Below are 17664 nucleotides of genomic sequence, written 5' to 3'. Positions count from 1 at the left end.
TGATGTATGATTCATCAGTGCTATACTCGGTTGAATCATCCCTTCCTTATAACCCTTGGTTGAATCGTCCCTTCCTTATAACCATTCTGTGTGTGTATGTGTGTGTGTGTAGGGGGTGGTATTCAGTTGTCTACAGATGGACTTTGCTCTCCACTGCAACTCCCTCTCGCTCGCATCGATATAGTTGTTTGTTTTGGATTTTCTGATATCTGATATCTGATCCCGTCAACACCTCATCATCACCCAGGCTGGTGTGCTTCTTCCATGTGGGCTTATTTGCTTCCCTGCTAGATGGCTGCTTGCTTAACTTCAAGCCTTTAAGACCCCCAGATGCTATATCTTTTGATAACCAGGCACCAAGCAATTTTCTTGATATGTTTATATACATCTATAAGCCTCACTGGATTTCCTTTCCTAGAGGACCTGGCCCAAGATAAGCATTGTATGTGAATAATTATTAATTTTTAAAAATACAATTAAACTTGGAATAGCTTTACTTTTAGCTACCTTTGAATCTCATCTCAATTCTATTTTGAATGTGAGAAAACGATGTGTATTATTGCACAATTAAATGCTGGTTTGAGTTGGAATCTCTGCTGACAAAATGCTAATCAAAGCCTAATCTCAAGGCTGAATGGAATGGACAGTATGTCCTTGGGGAACTCCAAATACCCCCTGTGGAGAAGTCTGTGACTCACAGTGCTGTTGATTATGCACAAGGAAACTATGGCCTAGAAATAATGTCTAATTTTGTTCAAACAAATATGCACGCATGCGTACCCCTCAATAGCTCCTGAAGATTATCATTTGAATTATTTCAGAATGCAGTTACAGCCATGCTCTGTGGAGTTCTGTTCTACTCGGACGCCACTCCACTCATTGACAACTGGCTTGGTTTACAGGAAGGAATAAGAACTCCTTAGCGCTGACTACCAGTCATACCAAAAAGCACAGTCTAAGAAGAAGCTTTTCGTTCAAAAGATGGTGTTTTGATTTTTCACTAAAAGAAAAGAAAAGAAAACACAGGCTAAAAATGAAGTGTTATCAGACTTTGGTTTATTGTAAAATTTATCAAAGTGTGTCATGTAATCCCTGACCCCTTGCTCTGAACATAAAATCAAACACATAATTATTGCTTATCCTTTTCCCCCTACTTCGCTTATGCCACTGTAAGAGAAGGGAGAAAAATCATTGAAATAAATAAAAATACAGATGCAAGAGAGAAAAATAGATCTCTGTCTAGGCAAGGACAGACCGGGAGCGACAGAACCACAATTATGCAGTTTTAAAATAAGCTTCTTTTCAAAAGGTTGCTTTATATATATGTATATATATATGTATATAAAATATCACACCAAAAATAAAAGAATAGCAGCGGGAAAGGAGGATAAATACAAGTTAATTGCACACCAGTCCCATGCAAACACATTGGGTCATTAGCCAAAGCAGTAGTACTCAGAATCCAATGTGGGATGCTTGTGCAGTGCCTGGGCGTCCTCGATGATGGAGCTGTCACTGAATTGGTCAAAGTCTGAAGGGGTCTGATGGCCTGGGACATCATCTGCCAACGTGTCCAGGTAGCTCCCCACGGAGATGCCATCCAGCCCGTCGCTGCCATCGTGTAAGCTAGTGTAGCTGCCACGCAAGGAGGTGCTCTGGCTTTCCAACAGGCTGCACAAGCTGCCGCTGAGACTGCTGCCTCGGCTGGTCACGGTGGCCTTCTCTTCGATCATCCACTTGATGGACTCGATGCTCTCATTGATAACGAGCAACTGGCGCATGAGCCTGACGTCTGTGGCTCGGAGGTTCACCTGTGGAGCCGAGGGCGAGAGGAGAAAACACACCTGTTATTCTCTAATCTGAAAGACATGTCGTTTGTCTCCTGTCTCCTGTCCAAGTCCCCAATGCATTTGATAAAGTACCAGTGCATCGAAGTTAGGATCATTCTCAAAAACCTAGGATGAAAAATCATTTGATTTTAAGATTTTTGTTTTCATTCACTGACCAATCGTGCGCATTATAATTAAAGAGCTCACTTCCTGCCAGACTCCTCATGCTCGAAAAGGGATGCTGAAACTTCCGCTGTATCCTTGCCCCTCACAGAACTGCCTGTGAATCCACTGGATGTCAGGTTCTCTGCTAAGAATGGATTCTCTCTGAGGCCAAATTAATGGCTTATCCAGGTTTATTTGACAATTCGTGTGTGCGTGCTGAAAGATGGGGCGAGAAAGAGAAGATGTGGTAAAGGAGCTACCAACATTATTGTCGTGGCTACCATCGATGGTGGGATAATATATGTACTAGACATGCTACCGAAGCTCACCATTTGCTAACAATTCTATAGAACAGACTTTATTATTTTTATTGATTTTACAGACAAAAAACTGAAGTCTACAGAAAAAGAGCGAAAAGAGTTAAAAAGTTTGAAATGCTTGCACTCTATATGACTGTGTTGACTGAGAGGCGATGAATGCTGTGGTTGGGGGTCATCGAGTCTGTTCTGGCCCACGGTGACCCCATTCGCAGCAGAGTGACACACGGCCCCGTCCTGCACCTGCCTCACAAGCGTTCCTACGCGGGAGCCCTTGCTGCGGCCACTGTGTCAATCCACCTCCTCGAAGGCCTTTCTCTGGACACTGTTTCCAAGTTATGCAGAAGGTTTACCGGGACTACGTCCTCCCAAGTGAGCAGCCGAGGCCTTCCTTGTTGTCTGTTCTTCATCTGGAGGCTCCACTGACACCTGTTCACGGTGGGTGACCCAGCTGGCGTTTGAGAGACCAGTGACATAACTTGCAGCATCACAGCACCACACAAGCCATCACAGTAGAACAAACTGGCAGACAAGTGGATGTGATGAATCATGCTCCTATCATTCCTTTGCTCTTTTACTACTCTCGAAACAAAAGGTGTCATGCTAGCTCAGGTCTGTAGATATGATGGTTTCCTTCAGATCGGTCAAGGCCACACAATCAAAATTGGGATTTGAGACTTATGGAAGGTCCAAAAATTACTTTAAGTGACTCCTATGTGTTCTTTCTGATAGGTCTAAGTTACCTTGAGAAATATGTTTGCACAAGCACCAGACAGAATCTCTTTGGAAGTACTTCAGTTCAATGGGAACATCTGCTAACATCAAAGGTTTGGTAGTTGAAGGGTGGGAGAGCTTCAACATTGTCATGATCACCCTTGTTAATTTTGGAATTGAAGAAGCCTGGCCCTTTTAAGATGCCAGCCCCTGGACTGGGAGGTACAACCACATTTAATGACTAGAGATCCTAGCCATACACATTATAGGTTGCAAATTAATTCTTTCCTTTTAATTGGATATGTTAGTCCGGGTTGACTAGCGAAACAAATGCAGAGACAATCATATGTGTATAAGAAAGAGCTTTATATAAAGAGTACTTGTATATTAAGAAAACACCCCAGCCCAGTCCAGATCAAGTCCATAAGTCCGGTATTAGCCCATATGTCTGATACCAGTCTACAAATTCCTCTTCAGACTCATGAACACATGCAATGCCATTGAATGCAGGAAGATCACAGGCCAGTGGGTGGAAAGCCTTGTGGATCCAGTGGCAGTGGAAGCATCTCAGCACTGACATAGGTCTCCACATGACTCTTCCAGCTCCAGGGCTCTGGTTGCATCTGCATAGCTCCATCAAGCTTGTCATCAGGAATGTCTCACAGCAAGTGTGTGTCCCACCTCCAGGGAGGAAGACCGGAGTTCCCAGAATCCACAGGAGAAGGCCATGCCCACACAGATGCTTCATTGGCTGTGAACTGATTGACAGGCTAGACTCCACCCTTCACAAGTTGATGGATTATATAACTGCCATGCTGGAGTTTTAACTTAAGAAGTGAAGTCATGCTAATTCTCTCTTTTAAAATCCAAAGCTAACTCAGATTTCTGAATCCCTTCCACTTGGGCAAAATCAGCTGTTAGAAACCACCAGAGGTTCAGCAGGAGAAAGGTGAGGCTTTCTACTCCCCTAAGTAGTTACCATCTCGGAAAACCCATGAGGGTAGTTCTACACTGTCTTATAGGGTGGCTATGAGCCTGTATCAACCCTATGACAGTGAGTTTGGAGTTTTTAGAATCATCAGAAGCAATCAGTCTTAAATAACTCAAAGAAGATCAGAAAAACAAGTCCATTGAGTTTCAAAGTATGCCTTCACCATACTCAAATATTTCCTGGTTAGGAGTTAATTCATAACTGAAGGCAAACTTTGGGCTGAGTGAATATGAGGAACAAGCATCAGGATGTAACTAACTCTATGCAATTATAGCTTACCGACTATTCAGTTTCTAAAGCTGTAAAAATACAAGCATAAAAAGCATAAAGAACAATTATAAACCCGTTGTTTTCCTAAGCTTTTAAAATGTCATGGAAGATTTTCTTCTCTGAGAAAATCACTGGGCACAAATGGCATAGAAATAAATTGTTTCTCTACAAGGAAGTGTGTAGCAAGAGCCAGTCTTAAGATGTTTCTCAATGTGGGATGCCATGACAATGACCTTGAAACAACCTCGTGCTGAGGAAGGAGGCTTTCTGGCAGTTTTCACCTTCAAACTCACCCGCACATTCTATGAACCATCAAGATAATCTATTCACACAATACAACAAATATTTACAAATCACCAACCATTTATCTCAGCCCTGAGAAAGCTAGAAAAATCAATATGAGTCAGAGTCTTACAAAATTCTCCAGTTAGCCATCTGTGGCTGATAAAACACGCTGTGCCCACTGTGGGCATGATGCAATTTCTATCTGACCATTGCCCAACGATTCCCCAAATGAACCGCAGCTGAATTTACTCATGAAGAGGCTCCCACAGCCCAGCACTGCGTGTGTTCCTCTCATCTCCAAATCCTCCCCATTCTTGAAGTCCTCATTCTTCCTTCCATCCCTGCTTACTCACACCAGCGTCTTCTGCTAGCCCACTTGACCCCGAGGGTCCTTCACGGTGGTATCTCATCGTGTCACGTAATGTTTTGACTGTGTTTCTATCTACTCTGTCAAGGCTAGATGCTTCGGTCTGTCTACTGAGCAAACACTAGAGAGCTTGGACCAGATGAACAAATGAACATCAGAAGAGGAAGAAGCCTTACTAACAAACAGCGGACGACACACTTTGTGTGGGGAAAGCCAAGAGGACCTGAACTCTTAGTGAAGATGATCAAAGAGTGTAACCTGGATGCCGCCAAAACAGAAAGAAAACAGAAGGAAAGACTGAAGTTGTCCAGGACTTCGTCTTCCTCATGCTCATCGACAAGGCCCATTCAAGCAGCAGTCAGGAAACCAAATGACATACTGCATGGGCAGATGTGCTGTACAAGACTTCTGGAAAGTGCTCAAAAAAACTAAAAACAAAAGATGTCACTTTGAGTACTAAGGCAAGCCTGGTTGGCCCAAACCATGGTATTTTCAATCACCTCCTGAGCATGTGAAATGTGGGCAATGAAGAAGCAAGACTGAAGAATTGGTCCCTTGCAGTGGTCATGTTGGCAAGAACATGGAATAGGCCATGGAAGGCCAGAAGAACAAACCAATCTGTCTTGGAAGGAGGACAACTAGAACACACCTTACAAACGAGTCTGATGAGAGGTTGCTTCACAAACTTTGGACATGTTATCCAGGGGGACCAGTTCGAGAGCAGGGCATCGTGCTTGGTAATGTAGGGGGTAAATGCACCAGTGGAAGACCCTCAGCAAGCTGGATGGAAATAGGGGCTGCGACCATTAGTTCAGAGAGAGAAAAGGTTGAGTGGGTGCTGGTGGACATGTCTTACAAGCCGCAATCTGTGCAAAGCACTGATGAGGATGTTACAAAAGGCAATAACCTTAGGACTCGTGACAGCTCAGCGCTGAACACTCCAACAACAGTATGACTTTGGTTTAGAATTTATTTCGGATAAATTCTCTTTTCAGCCATTTTTCTCTGACTTAGAGTGACTGTGTCAAGTAAAATGTAGTCAACATTCGAGCAAAAAGAATGAAACGCCAGTAGACATGAAAAAAACAAAGCTTCCTTTGTCCATGACATCCTTCATTTAAATAACAAATCTTTATCCTACCAAAGGCACGGAATTCACAGGCCACTGAACGACTTTTGAGGGAAACTGCTGGAAGCAAATGGGTGAGATCATGTTGGCAGGGCTGATAAGGACTGTAGATTTAACTGCGTCAAACCTTGTGTCCCTGCTGGTGACTAAGAGTCAGCAGTTTTCCACTGTGGGAGCTTGGGGCCAGCTGGTTCACACGGCTGCCATCCTCCGGAATCAATGTTCTAGATCAATGCTCCACAGGCGGTGAAGCAAGCAGTTCCGACATCAGCCAGGCAGCTTCGTGGTGCTTCCTCCTTGAGCTCAGGAGTGGTTACAGTGCTGACGAGCCTTGGCCGTCTGAGCTCTCCCCCAAAGACCCTGCTCACAATATGGCTTCAGTCTTAGCTGTTACTCATTTCAAATCAGGCCACCGATTAATCAGACCATCTATCTGCCTTATTGGTTGAAACCCTGTGGCAACTCAAGTGCAGTTTCCATGGAGATTAAGAGAAGACAGCTCCTCCTGTGGTGTGTGTTTAAATGTCCCACTCTTGATAGGACCTTTCCTGCTCAGTCGTGGCACCTGGTCTCTGGGCCCAATTTTATGTTATATTTCCTTGTATTTTGTTGACTCTGTAACACTTAGGACTAGCTGAAAGCACCTGGCTTAGCATTTGTTTTGGGTGGCGGCAGTTTTCCTCGTTCGTGCATGAGACCTGGGTTTGGTTACTGACCTGTGCATCTTGTGCACAGGCACCGTCTGCAGGCTTCTGCAGAGCGTCCAGGCTAAGGCAGATGAGGAGCAGGGAAGCAAAAAAGCCCACATGGAAGAAGCACACCCGTCTGTGTAATCATGAGATGTTGACTGGAATAAGTATGAGTTCACAAGCAAGCAATTAAATGGATGTGAAGGAGCATGGGCAAAGTGAAGACCCAAAACCCACCTGCAAGACAATTGCACAGGCCCTCACAGAGGAGCCCCATGAGGGGCATGGGGAACTTAGGCTGCAGTATAGCACTAATGAAACCCATAACTATTATCTGGTTCTTTATTATTTCCTCCCCTTGCTAGTAAGGCTTATGTTTCACCTCATTAATACTGATAGACCTATATATGTTCAGGTGTGTAAGTAAAATTGTTAAGTGCAAGAATGCCAGGATAGATGACCCTACAGAAATAGCAATGGGAATAATGATTCCCTGAGGAGATGGGAAGACCAAGAGTGAGGGATGCACTGGAAGGGAAACTGAGAGCAATGATGGCTGTATAACTCCACTCGAGGGGACCAAATAACAGACTTGTAGGTGAATATATAGATATATAATATTAATTATAATAGATAACAATAACAAAGATTTCTGGAGGGGGATGGCTGGGGGGATATAAAAGGGAAACGGATATCAAAGAGTTCAAGAAGAAAGAAAATGTTTTCAAACTGATTATAGTAGCAATTGTACAAGTATGCTTGAACTATTTGAATTATGGAATGTTAAGTCATCTGTAAGTGCTCCCAATAAAATGAGGAATTATAATCAAGAGTAGACCCAAGAGATCTATATAGAAAGAGAATGTTTAGAAATTGCTTGTGGTAGCAAAGTTACAATTCTGCTGGACGTGATTGAACTATAGCATGATTTGATATATATATATTAATGCCAATTAAAAAGAAAAAAACAAGAGTAGCCTTTGAACAACATGACCAGCCTGAAGCAGAAAGCCCACTGAAGAGAGATGCCATGCCACTGAGCTTGGCATGACCCATGGGGGGGGGAAAAAGGTGGGGGACTGGTGGTCTACTTCCAAGTATCAGCCACTGAAAGTCCTATGGATCACAACCGTCTGTCTGGACCAGGCCCTCCAGTTGAGCCGGGGGTCCGGGCTGAGGAGAACTTTGTCCTTCTTGCATGAACTTGACAAGCAAAGAGGCTGACTTCCTGGCAGTTTACAATTATTGGTTTACTTATTTACTCCTCCCTATCTTCTTGATAATCATTAAGGGCCACAAAATGCAGGGTTCTTGAGTTATCGTATTCACCATGATCTGCCCCAGACCTGGAAGAGTGAGAGACTTATCAGAAGTGCTCAGTTAGGGTTTGTTCATCAGCTGAGTTATCCATTTGGATTTGAAGGCTGTCAGCAACCCCTTTACCTTGGGTTTGGCTGTGTGACTTGAGAGGAAGGAAACAGAACATCAGCAGGTGAGTCTTTGAGCACTAAAGCATTCCCAGGACACAATCCTTTTCTTAACTCTGACAGATTTCAAACACCGACTAGTGGGTACCAAGCTACTCCTGGCTTTCATTTGCAGATTGTGAGATAAGCAAACCAAACTCACTGCCACTGAGTGGATAGAGACATGATAGGACAGCGTAGACCCCTTTAAATTTCTGAGACTTGATGTCTTTCCCGCAGAGAGACTGGTGGGTTCGAATCACTGATCTTGCAGTGAGCAGCTCCAGGTGTATCCTACTACCCCACTTGGGCTCCAGATTATGAGCCAGTAACCTTAAAAGGAAGTGGATTTGTAGGGGTGAGTCACACTGCAAACGTTATTCTGTTTGTTCAGAGGTGATAACCAGTTATGAGCCCAACACAGGTGTTCTGTAAACACTTGGTGAAACAACAAGGCCTGAAGTTTGGACTGACCGATCCCAGGTGATGTGGCGCCCCTTCCCTCTTCTCTTCTTTACACCTATTCTGGGCCTGATAATCATTTCAGTCTGGTTCATCTTCATACCTATCTATCCAACGTCTCCTACATCTGAGTTGTGGTGTAAAGGTATAGGTAGAATGCTATTCACTTGTGCCATTTTGGACAAGTGCACTGATCCTACTATGAAATTTTAAATGAGAATTCTTGGAAGAGAAAATATTTTTCATTGTAAACTTTTCTGGGTATGTATTTTCCTACAGAAGTTAATATTGCAACGTGGGACAAGTTTAATGGCAATGAGTTGAACACCATGAGGTCCAAGAAAGAGAGAATAGGTTCAAATGGTCATGTAATGGGTAAACGGTTGTATAACTGTAAGAACGTTTTGTGGTACTAGTTGCTATCATTATCTAGTTATGTGACCTTGGACAAAGTGGCCCAGCGGCCCACAACCTCGGTTTCTCTTAGAAACTAAAACCAAGTTCACTGCTGTCGACTTGATGCCGAACCACAGTGACCCTTTCGGAAAATACAGAACTGTCCTCATCAGTTTCCAAAAGTGTAACTCTTAACAGGGAGTACAAAGCCCCTGAGAGCTGGCTGGTGGTTTGAACTGCTGTCCTTGCAATCCCAGTGCCTAATCGCTACACCACCCGGGCTCCTCAGCTTCCCGTAAACACAAGGAGAAATCACGGTGTTTTATCCTGGACTCAATGAAGGTAGCTGAACAGTTTCACCGACAATGATGACGTTTGACCCAAGACCCAAGACGGAAGATTTCATCCAATTGAGAAACCCACCTACCACGTTTGTCTGTTTCGCACATTGAAGTGTCATGGAAGATGTTCGTTGAAAGAGGATTCTGCCGATGGGATCATCTCAGATTTCCCTCCATTCTGCCATAGTCTTTGATTCTGTCGCCATTCTATGGCATCTCGGATTACTGAAATGTTGGTGCCACGAGGAAAGGATGCAGGCCATAGAAGACACAGAACCAGCCCTCCTGCTGCGCCACAGCCCTAGGGGCCAAATTACCTGGGACAGACTAGTGACTAAGGACAACCAGACATTGGAGCGCAAGATGAATTTTAATTACCTTATTAGAAATTGTGAGGTAATGATAGCTTTTGCCTTCATACTTTGGATCTAAATAAAAAAACGTGTGTGCTCAGCTCCCAAACAAACAGGCACATCATCTTTACCACATCTATGTGTTCATGGAAATGTGCTCCTGAACCACTGATGGTATTTCCAATAGGGACGTTTGACTCTCTCTTGTCATACAGGGCACTTGACAGCATCGTGGGCTCATATCTCTCGCACAGTCCTCCCCCACTATTGTCTATCCTCTGACTGATGAACTACCAATCTGAACAGATATAAATGAGCCACTTCCTCATTACGCATCCCGTCCTTAAAATTTACAGTACCTCTGCTGCAAATTCCAAATGTCCAGCAAGTTAAAATATGAATTAAAAAAAATCACTGCCATCAAGTTGATTCTGACGCACAGCAACACCATAGGACAGCGTAGAACTGTCCCTGTGGGTTTCTGGGGCTGGGAATCTTTTAGGACTAGAAAGTCCCATCTTTCTCCCATGGAGTGGCTGGTGGTGGATTGGAACATAACCTTGTGGTTAGCAGCCCAACTCGTACCCCAGCGTGCCACCAGGGTTCCAATTTTGAATGAACGGGGAGGAAAAACTACTCTGCAAATGCATCGACCCATGTAGGGAGAAAGGAAAAGCGGAAAAAAGATCAGCTGTGCCTTTCAGGATGACTGCCCCAGCCCGTTTCCAACTCGGAGAGACCAATCGCTGTGTGTTTACTTGCTTCCAGATCTGGAGTTGTTGAAAGAGAATTTAATTTTGCCAAGACCTCTTTTTTACGCCATATTGATTTCGAAGCATTCATGAAACATTTTAAAGCCTACGTACTAAACATGTCCTAAGTCATAGAGATTATTGAAATTCATTTTTTAATTTCCAGAAATCATTACAGCTCTAGCAACAATCCGTATATTCATTGTATCAAGCACATTTGTACATGTGTTGCCATCATCCTTTTCAAAACATTGTCTTTGTACATGAGCCCTTGGTATTGCCTCCTTTTTTATCCCCTCCTTCCCCTACCCTCCCACTCTCATGAACCCTTGATAAATTATAAATTATTATTATTTTCATACTATATACCATCCTCTGTCCCCCTTCACCCATGTTTCTGTTGTTCTCACCCAGGGGGGTGGGGGTGGTTACACGTTGATCATTGTGATTGGTTCCCATTGTCCCCCTCCTTCCCTCTACCCTCACGGTATTGCTTCTCTCATTACTGTTCCGGGGTGGGGGTGGGGGGGTATCTGCCCTGCATTCCCTGTGTTTCCAGTGCCTATCTGTACCAGTGTACATGCTCTGGTCTAGCCGGATTTGTAAGGTAGAACAGGGGTCATGATTGTGGGGGTGGGGGGTGGGGTGGGGTGGGGTGAATCATTAAAGAATTAGAGGAATGTTGTATGCTTTGTCGGTGCTATACTCCACCCTGATAGTGATTCTTTAGGACAGAGTGGAACTGCCTTGTGGGCTTCTGAGATTGTAAATCTTTATGGAAGTTGAGAGCCTGCTGAGTCAGAACCAACTTGGGGCCAGTGGGTTTGGGTTTTATAGGCCCTAAGAAGTCCCCATATGGTACAAACAGGGAATTGCTCAGATACTAACTGAAAAGGCTGGTGGCTAGCAAGAAAGTTCTGGCCATCGACGGCCAACGTAGACATGGAGCAGCTCTGCTCTGATCCTCACTGGGTCACCGTGAGTTGGAAACTGACCCTGTGCAAACCTTTTTGGTTTTTGCTTTTTTATCTACTCTATCAAAGCGCTTCAATCATCATTGCCTGGAATACTGTTTGGCCATCAGTTTAATCCAGCTTACTTTCCCATTCCTCATGCAGCACTTCCTCCCGTCCAAATCTACTATCACTCCAAATTCCCCGCATCCTCAATTTGATGATCACACAAGATTTTTTTTTTCTGCCTACCCATCCTTAAAACTTCAGGCTGCTTTATTAATAGCTCTATTTATACAGCACTCCTCTCACTGTTTTCCCAAAGGATCCATAAGGATATTACTGTCTCTCTGCAGTCTGGGAAGACAGAGTATAACGTTTCCACCCACTGCTTTGGGTTGAGAAGGCCTGAGGGGGAACTGCCTGCTGCCCCTGACAGAGCAGTGCTGATCCATCCAGCTCCCTCCTGGCTTCCCTCATCCCCCGCTGCTTTCTCAGTCTGCCCCACATGGAGGACAACATTAGTTTCTAACTGGGCCACAGAGGTTCCTGCTTTATTTACAACACTCGGCTTTGTCTGCTTCCATTTGTGTTGTTAATATGTGGAACCAAACAATAACAAAAAGAGCTCACCCTGTTTCCAAAACCTGGGAGGAGAGTAATTTCCCCAAGGACTAGTTCAATGCATACGTAGAAACCTTGTCATCTGCACAGCTGAACTGATTGGTGGTGTTGTGATCGATGAAGAAGCTACATCTGGTTTATTTGAAAGGGGCACACAGGACACTTCTGCATCTTAAACAGCAATGCCTGCCACCAGGCCTGCATGTGAGATCTGTACAGTTTCCATTGGGGAGGGAGGCTCTGATCCTTACAGAGAGACATGCAGCTTTTCCAGTCGGATTTGCATCAGGCTCCAGGTCAAAGTGAGACTCTCTTGCCTGCAGTGCTGATTCCTTTTCCATATTCTAATACAGGGGGAGAGGTGGTCCAGTGCTTCCAACCATTACATGCAAAGCACGAGCTTAGTTAATGCAAGGGATGGTAAGTCACCTGAGCCAGGATTTTAGAATGGTTTAATAAAAATATGAATTCCCCTCATGAAGGCCAATGAATGGTTTAACAAAAATATGAATTCCCCTCATGAAGGCCCTTCTTGTATTTACTAGAGGCCTGTAGAGACACCACACACCACACACATGCACCTAGGAGTTTTTGTTCAAATTTAACTTCTTGGCAATGGTTGTGTGACTGCATTTCTAACATGCTCCCAGATGCTGCCATTTGATTCCATTCTCTGGGATTTCGTGTTCTGCTGGAATTCCCTTCTGCTGAGTGTGGGTTGGCCATGGGGACTTATTTCTCATGATTATCAAAGCAAGCCAACTGCCTTCGAGTTCCTTCTGCCTCCTCATGGTCCTCTAGAAGAGAGTGGAACTGCTCTCTAGGGTGTCTGTGTTAGTCTCGGTGCTTTAGAGAAACAAATCCACAGAAACTCATGTATAAGAGAGAGTTTATGTAAAGGTTAAGTGCGCATCAAGAAAACATCCCAACCCAGTGCTGCCCAAGCCCACAAGTACAACATTAACCCATATGTCCAACACCAATCCACAAAGTCCTCCTCTATCTCACAAAATACATGCAATGATGCCGACTGCAGGAGGAAAACCTAATCAGTGAACGTGTAAGCATCTGAGCCCTGGCAGGGGTCTCTACACGGCTGCTCCAGCACCCAGGGCTGCACTGGGGTAGATCCATATGGCTTCTCCTTGGGGATGTCTTGCAGGAAGTGAGCCTTGCCAGCTGAAGCAGGGAACTGGCTAAGGCAGCTGCACCCTCACAAAGCAAGAGATGCGAGAACTACAAAAGATGAGGCTCACGGAGTCATTTATTTCTTGGCCCTTCAATTAACCCCACAAGTGTTTCTCGGCCAGGTCGGCACAATAAACTAACTACCTCAATGTCCAAGCTTATAAATCTTTACAGGAACCGAGAGCCTCCTTCTTTGTCCCAACGGGTGGGCTCAACCGGCTGGACTTTGGGTTGGAAGCCCAAAGCGTAACACACAGTGCCCCTAGGTTCCTCTTCTCATGAATGGAACATGTGACAGACTGAATGGATTATTCTTTCTGCAAAAAGGTTACCAAAAGGCTGTCTCTCTCATCTTGCCTTTCCTTTCCATGCTCTGTGGCTCTGAGGGAAGCCATGTTGGCCGTCTTGGTGGTGCCCAAGGAAGAGCACCACATAAAGAGCACCACAGGGCAAGGAACAGATAGCTATCTCTGGACACCAGTAGCAAGAACCCAGCGCTGCCTGCAGTCAGTCATAAGAATGAGTTTGAAAGTGGACACTCCACAAATTGAGCCTTGAGATTATTATAGTTTCAACTAACACCTTGATTAGAACATACAAGAGGTGTTGAGCCCGAGGCTAGTGTGTGCTGAGACTCCCAATTCCCAGAAGCTATGTGATAATATTTGCTTGTGGTTTTAAGTTACCAAGTCTGGAGGCATTACCTATGCATTATAAATAACTAATACACCAAGGCTGCTGGCCTATAGACCATCCTTTGGCATGTAAGGCTCTAGAAGTCTGTATTTGTAGGTTATTTGGGGTGATGGATATTGGATCACTATATTTGTGGCTTGCTACAATCTTTGGTACCTTGTTTTGTAGCATGAAAAATAAACCAGGATGCATCAAAAATTATCCATTGAGATAAAGAAAAGTATTCATAGGAAGTCATGATGTCCCAGGGGAGCGCCTTTCATCTGACACAGGGTTTATCACCCTGAAGGAGAAATGAGAGGTGGAATGTTCAGTATGCAGCGGCATTGTGATGCTTTAAGTAGAGGTCACCTGTAACTAGCACTTGCTATAATCCGAGAGTCATAAAAGTAGGACCAAAACAGGCAAAACAATAAACTAAATGTGGACAATAGTTTTCAGAAGTAATTTGATGAGTTTCCAACTAAGAGATAACTTCTACTGTAATTACTGAATTGTCAACATAGACAAACTAATGCAATTATAATGTATTTGTGTTTATCAAAATCCCTCATTTAAAAGTTGGATTCACTTTTATTTTTGTAATGCTAAAAAATCAAGGTGCACCTCAGAATCCACTTTCTTTACAAAGACTTTTAAGAACAGTCATTTAAATATGACTGAACTATTGACTTGGATGTTATATGAATGATATATCAAGAAAATTGTTTAAGAAAAGGAATAATCAGTTTATAACTAAGGCTTTAGTCGCCATTTCATTGCAATCCTTTCTTTTCACCTGCCTTCTCTAACTCAGCAATATTTCTGAAAGAGCTTTTGTTTGTGAATGGCATAAAGTTTCACAGAGCAGATAATGAGTTTTGCATTCAACAGTTCACACACATTTTCTTTCCTCTCATTCAGTGCAGTTGAATGAGCCTTGAACAGCTAAGCACAGGAATTGATCTTTTCAGTAGTTTTGTTTTGAAGATGGGCTGTCCAGAAGAGCAGTGTTATGGTAGAATAGAGTTGTTTGGTAGGACAGAGGTAAAAGGACTAATTGAAGGGCAAAAAGGGATCAGAACAGTTATGAGAGTCTCCACGTACTTGACATTCTGTTGGACAATTGCCGAAGAGAGATGGCCCTGACTGACATACTATCTTAGGAACTTGGTAAACTAGGGGATGATGGTGGTATAATTCTCCAGTTGCCATTAAGGAGTCTTAGAGGTCAATGAAAATCTCACACGATTGTTCTCTCTAGACCAGCGGTTCTCAACTGTGGGTCGCGACCCCTTTTGGGGGTGGGGGTCGAATCACCATTTCACAGGGGTCGCCTAATTCATAACAGTAGCAAAATTATGGTTCTGAAGTAGCAACGAAAATAATTATATGGTTGGGGGCCACCACAACATGAGGAACTGTATTAAAGGATTGTGGCATTAGGAAGGTTGAGAACCACTGCTCTAGATGATGAATAAAAATCAACTTGATGGCAATTAGTTTGGGTTACTGGCTTAAGCCTACTAGCCAAAAGGCAAAGTTTAAGAAGCAGATTGGCACAACCCACTTTTACCAACATTTCCTAACATTTCTTGAGACCATCTATAGACTTTCTTGAGACTATAGACTTCTAGAATTGTAAGAACTTGAAAATTTTATCCAACACTAAGAAATAAAAGAAGGCTGAGTATCTCTTCCATGATAATGTTGAAACATGGTCTAAGTAGAGGCCGATCCAAGTTTCACTGAATTATCTTAATACTATACTTGAGTGACTTGCTCTTTCCTATTAATTTGGCTCAGATTTATGAAGTTGTAAGTTAACTTTGTAGCTCTGTGACTGGAAGAAATGCAGTGATTTATGTCTAGTTTTTTTTCCCCAGATAATCTCAGAGTTATGGTTTTATTATCCTGTTAGGCATTAAAATCTTTGTCCCTAACTTAGCAAACAGATTTCATATGCTTTCCCTTAAAAATAAATATACATTCTTTCAACTCTCCTTTTGAACTAGGTTTATCATCTTGTTGACTCCCACATCAAATGAGGTAAATCCATTTTGGGCATGCCCTTGCTCTATATTTGTATAAGAGTCATAGTTTTAACTTCTTGAATATTATATGTTGACAGATTTGGGGTGCCCTTAGAGATGGGCTTGCCTACTGAAGTTGATTAAACAGAGTTGTCCAAGATGTGGCTTTCACAGTTAATCACAAGCAGCAATACAACTTTTGTCCTTCTCTGACTTGGATTTCTTCTGATGAGATGGGTTTTGTTTCTTGGTCAAGTCTGTGCATGCTTTGTTAAACTTATGATCGTATACATCTCCAGAGCCACATATCGGACAACTAGGTTTGCCTTCATTGTGTAATCGAGAGAACACCTCCTTAGTGTAACAGCCAATTCCAGGGATGAATGGGTGCTGAAGAGCTAGCCCAATCAAGCCACATAGTCTATAAAGTATTCTCTATTTGGCATAACAATTTTTGGCAATCTGGTTTTATGATGTGATCCCTTGGTGATCTCTATTGCGATCACGGGAATCTATTCTCTCTTGGGTAAGATATGACAGATAATATAGGTAATTAATCTATATTGCTTGCTTATGTTTCTACCTTGTTCTTGGGTGCCATCCAGTCATTTCTGACAACAGAACGGAACCCTGCCTGGCCCTGCATGGTCTTCACACTTGCTCTTGTGTTTGAGTCCATTGCTGCAGCCACTGGGTCCATCCATTAAGTCGAACACCTTCCTGTTTTTTTATTTATCTATGTCTGCTGAAGTCAATGGGAAAAATATGCCATTTTCACTGAATAGGCTATCAACCCTTTGAGATCTGAACCAGATAGTTATTTGTTCTGATGTTTCTAATGTCTTGTGCCTCAGGTTGTGACATTGAAGCTGCAGGTCCTACACATTAGTGTATATTAAACTAGCAAATGCTTTTACTATTCATTAATAAGAGTATGAAATATCTTCCTACATCTAAAATCCTTTAATAAAAAAGTTTATGAAATAGTTTTCGATATAGGAGTCTTGCCTAATTAGCTTATAGAGACTAGTTAATATTTGTATAAATTTAATTTTCCCAGAATTCTGAGAAAACAACGTAACTGAGTTCTAATATATGAAATGCTCTAATCTTTTAAGGGCAGGGGGGGGAGGCATTTCTTCATAGAAAATGCTAGTACAAATGCATTTTTATGTAAGAAGCAAGACGACTCCACACATATTTAATTTGTTTGGAAATTTTTAGTTTTTGACCTAAATGTCTATTTCGTGATTTTATCAGTATGAAGAATGAGTATACATTACATTTAGTTCTGTTTTGTTTCTTCTTTATTGGAATGAGGAATTCATATAGAAGAATTCAGTTAACAAATGAACAGAAAAGATTATTCTTCTGTGTCATCTGCCCAGATAGCAGAAATTTTTTTAATATAACTTGGATAATTTCCTGTGCTTTGTGCTGACTTTGACAGGTCCTTGATGATTAAAAAATGGAAAAGTTCTTTACTTTTTTCATAAGCTTAGGGTCCCTCAACCTTGTGTTGTACTCTCTCTTAAACTATGGCCATGTGTTGTTGTTTCCAGGTATAGGTGATAATAGCTGAAATAATAAGGCAGATCTATTCTGTTATTCATTCTATTTATTTTTTCCTGTGAAACTCTCTATTTTTATTTTGCCGCCCCCCCC

General features: G+C 42.8%; 1 protein-coding gene across 1 annotated transcript in view; it reads right to left on the bottom strand.

The window, feature by feature from the left end:
* Positions 1-1034: 1034 nt before the first annotated feature.
* LURAP1L (leucine rich adaptor protein 1 like) overlaps positions 1035-17664 on the bottom strand; it is a 54665-nt gene continuing 38035 nt past the window's right edge. Inside the window, exon 2 of the mRNA XM_004706528.2 lies at positions 1035-1811. Within this exon, the coding sequence (XP_004706585.1) occupies positions 1437-1811 (375 nt within the window). The 3' untranslated portion in view covers positions 1035-1436. The remainder of the gene's footprint in view (positions 1812-17664) is intronic.

The sequence above is a fragment of the Echinops telfairi genome, unplaced genomic scaffold (assembly GCF_000313985.2).
Source record: "Echinops telfairi isolate 266 unplaced genomic scaffold, ASM31398v2 ScPeMD7_25;HRSCAF=90, whole genome shotgun sequence".
Classification (NCBI taxonomy): Eukaryota; Metazoa; Chordata; class Mammalia; order Afrosoricida; family Tenrecidae; genus Echinops; species Echinops telfairi.
Note: the sequence above shows the minus strand (reverse complement) of the source record. Positions and strands in the feature narration are given on the sequence as shown.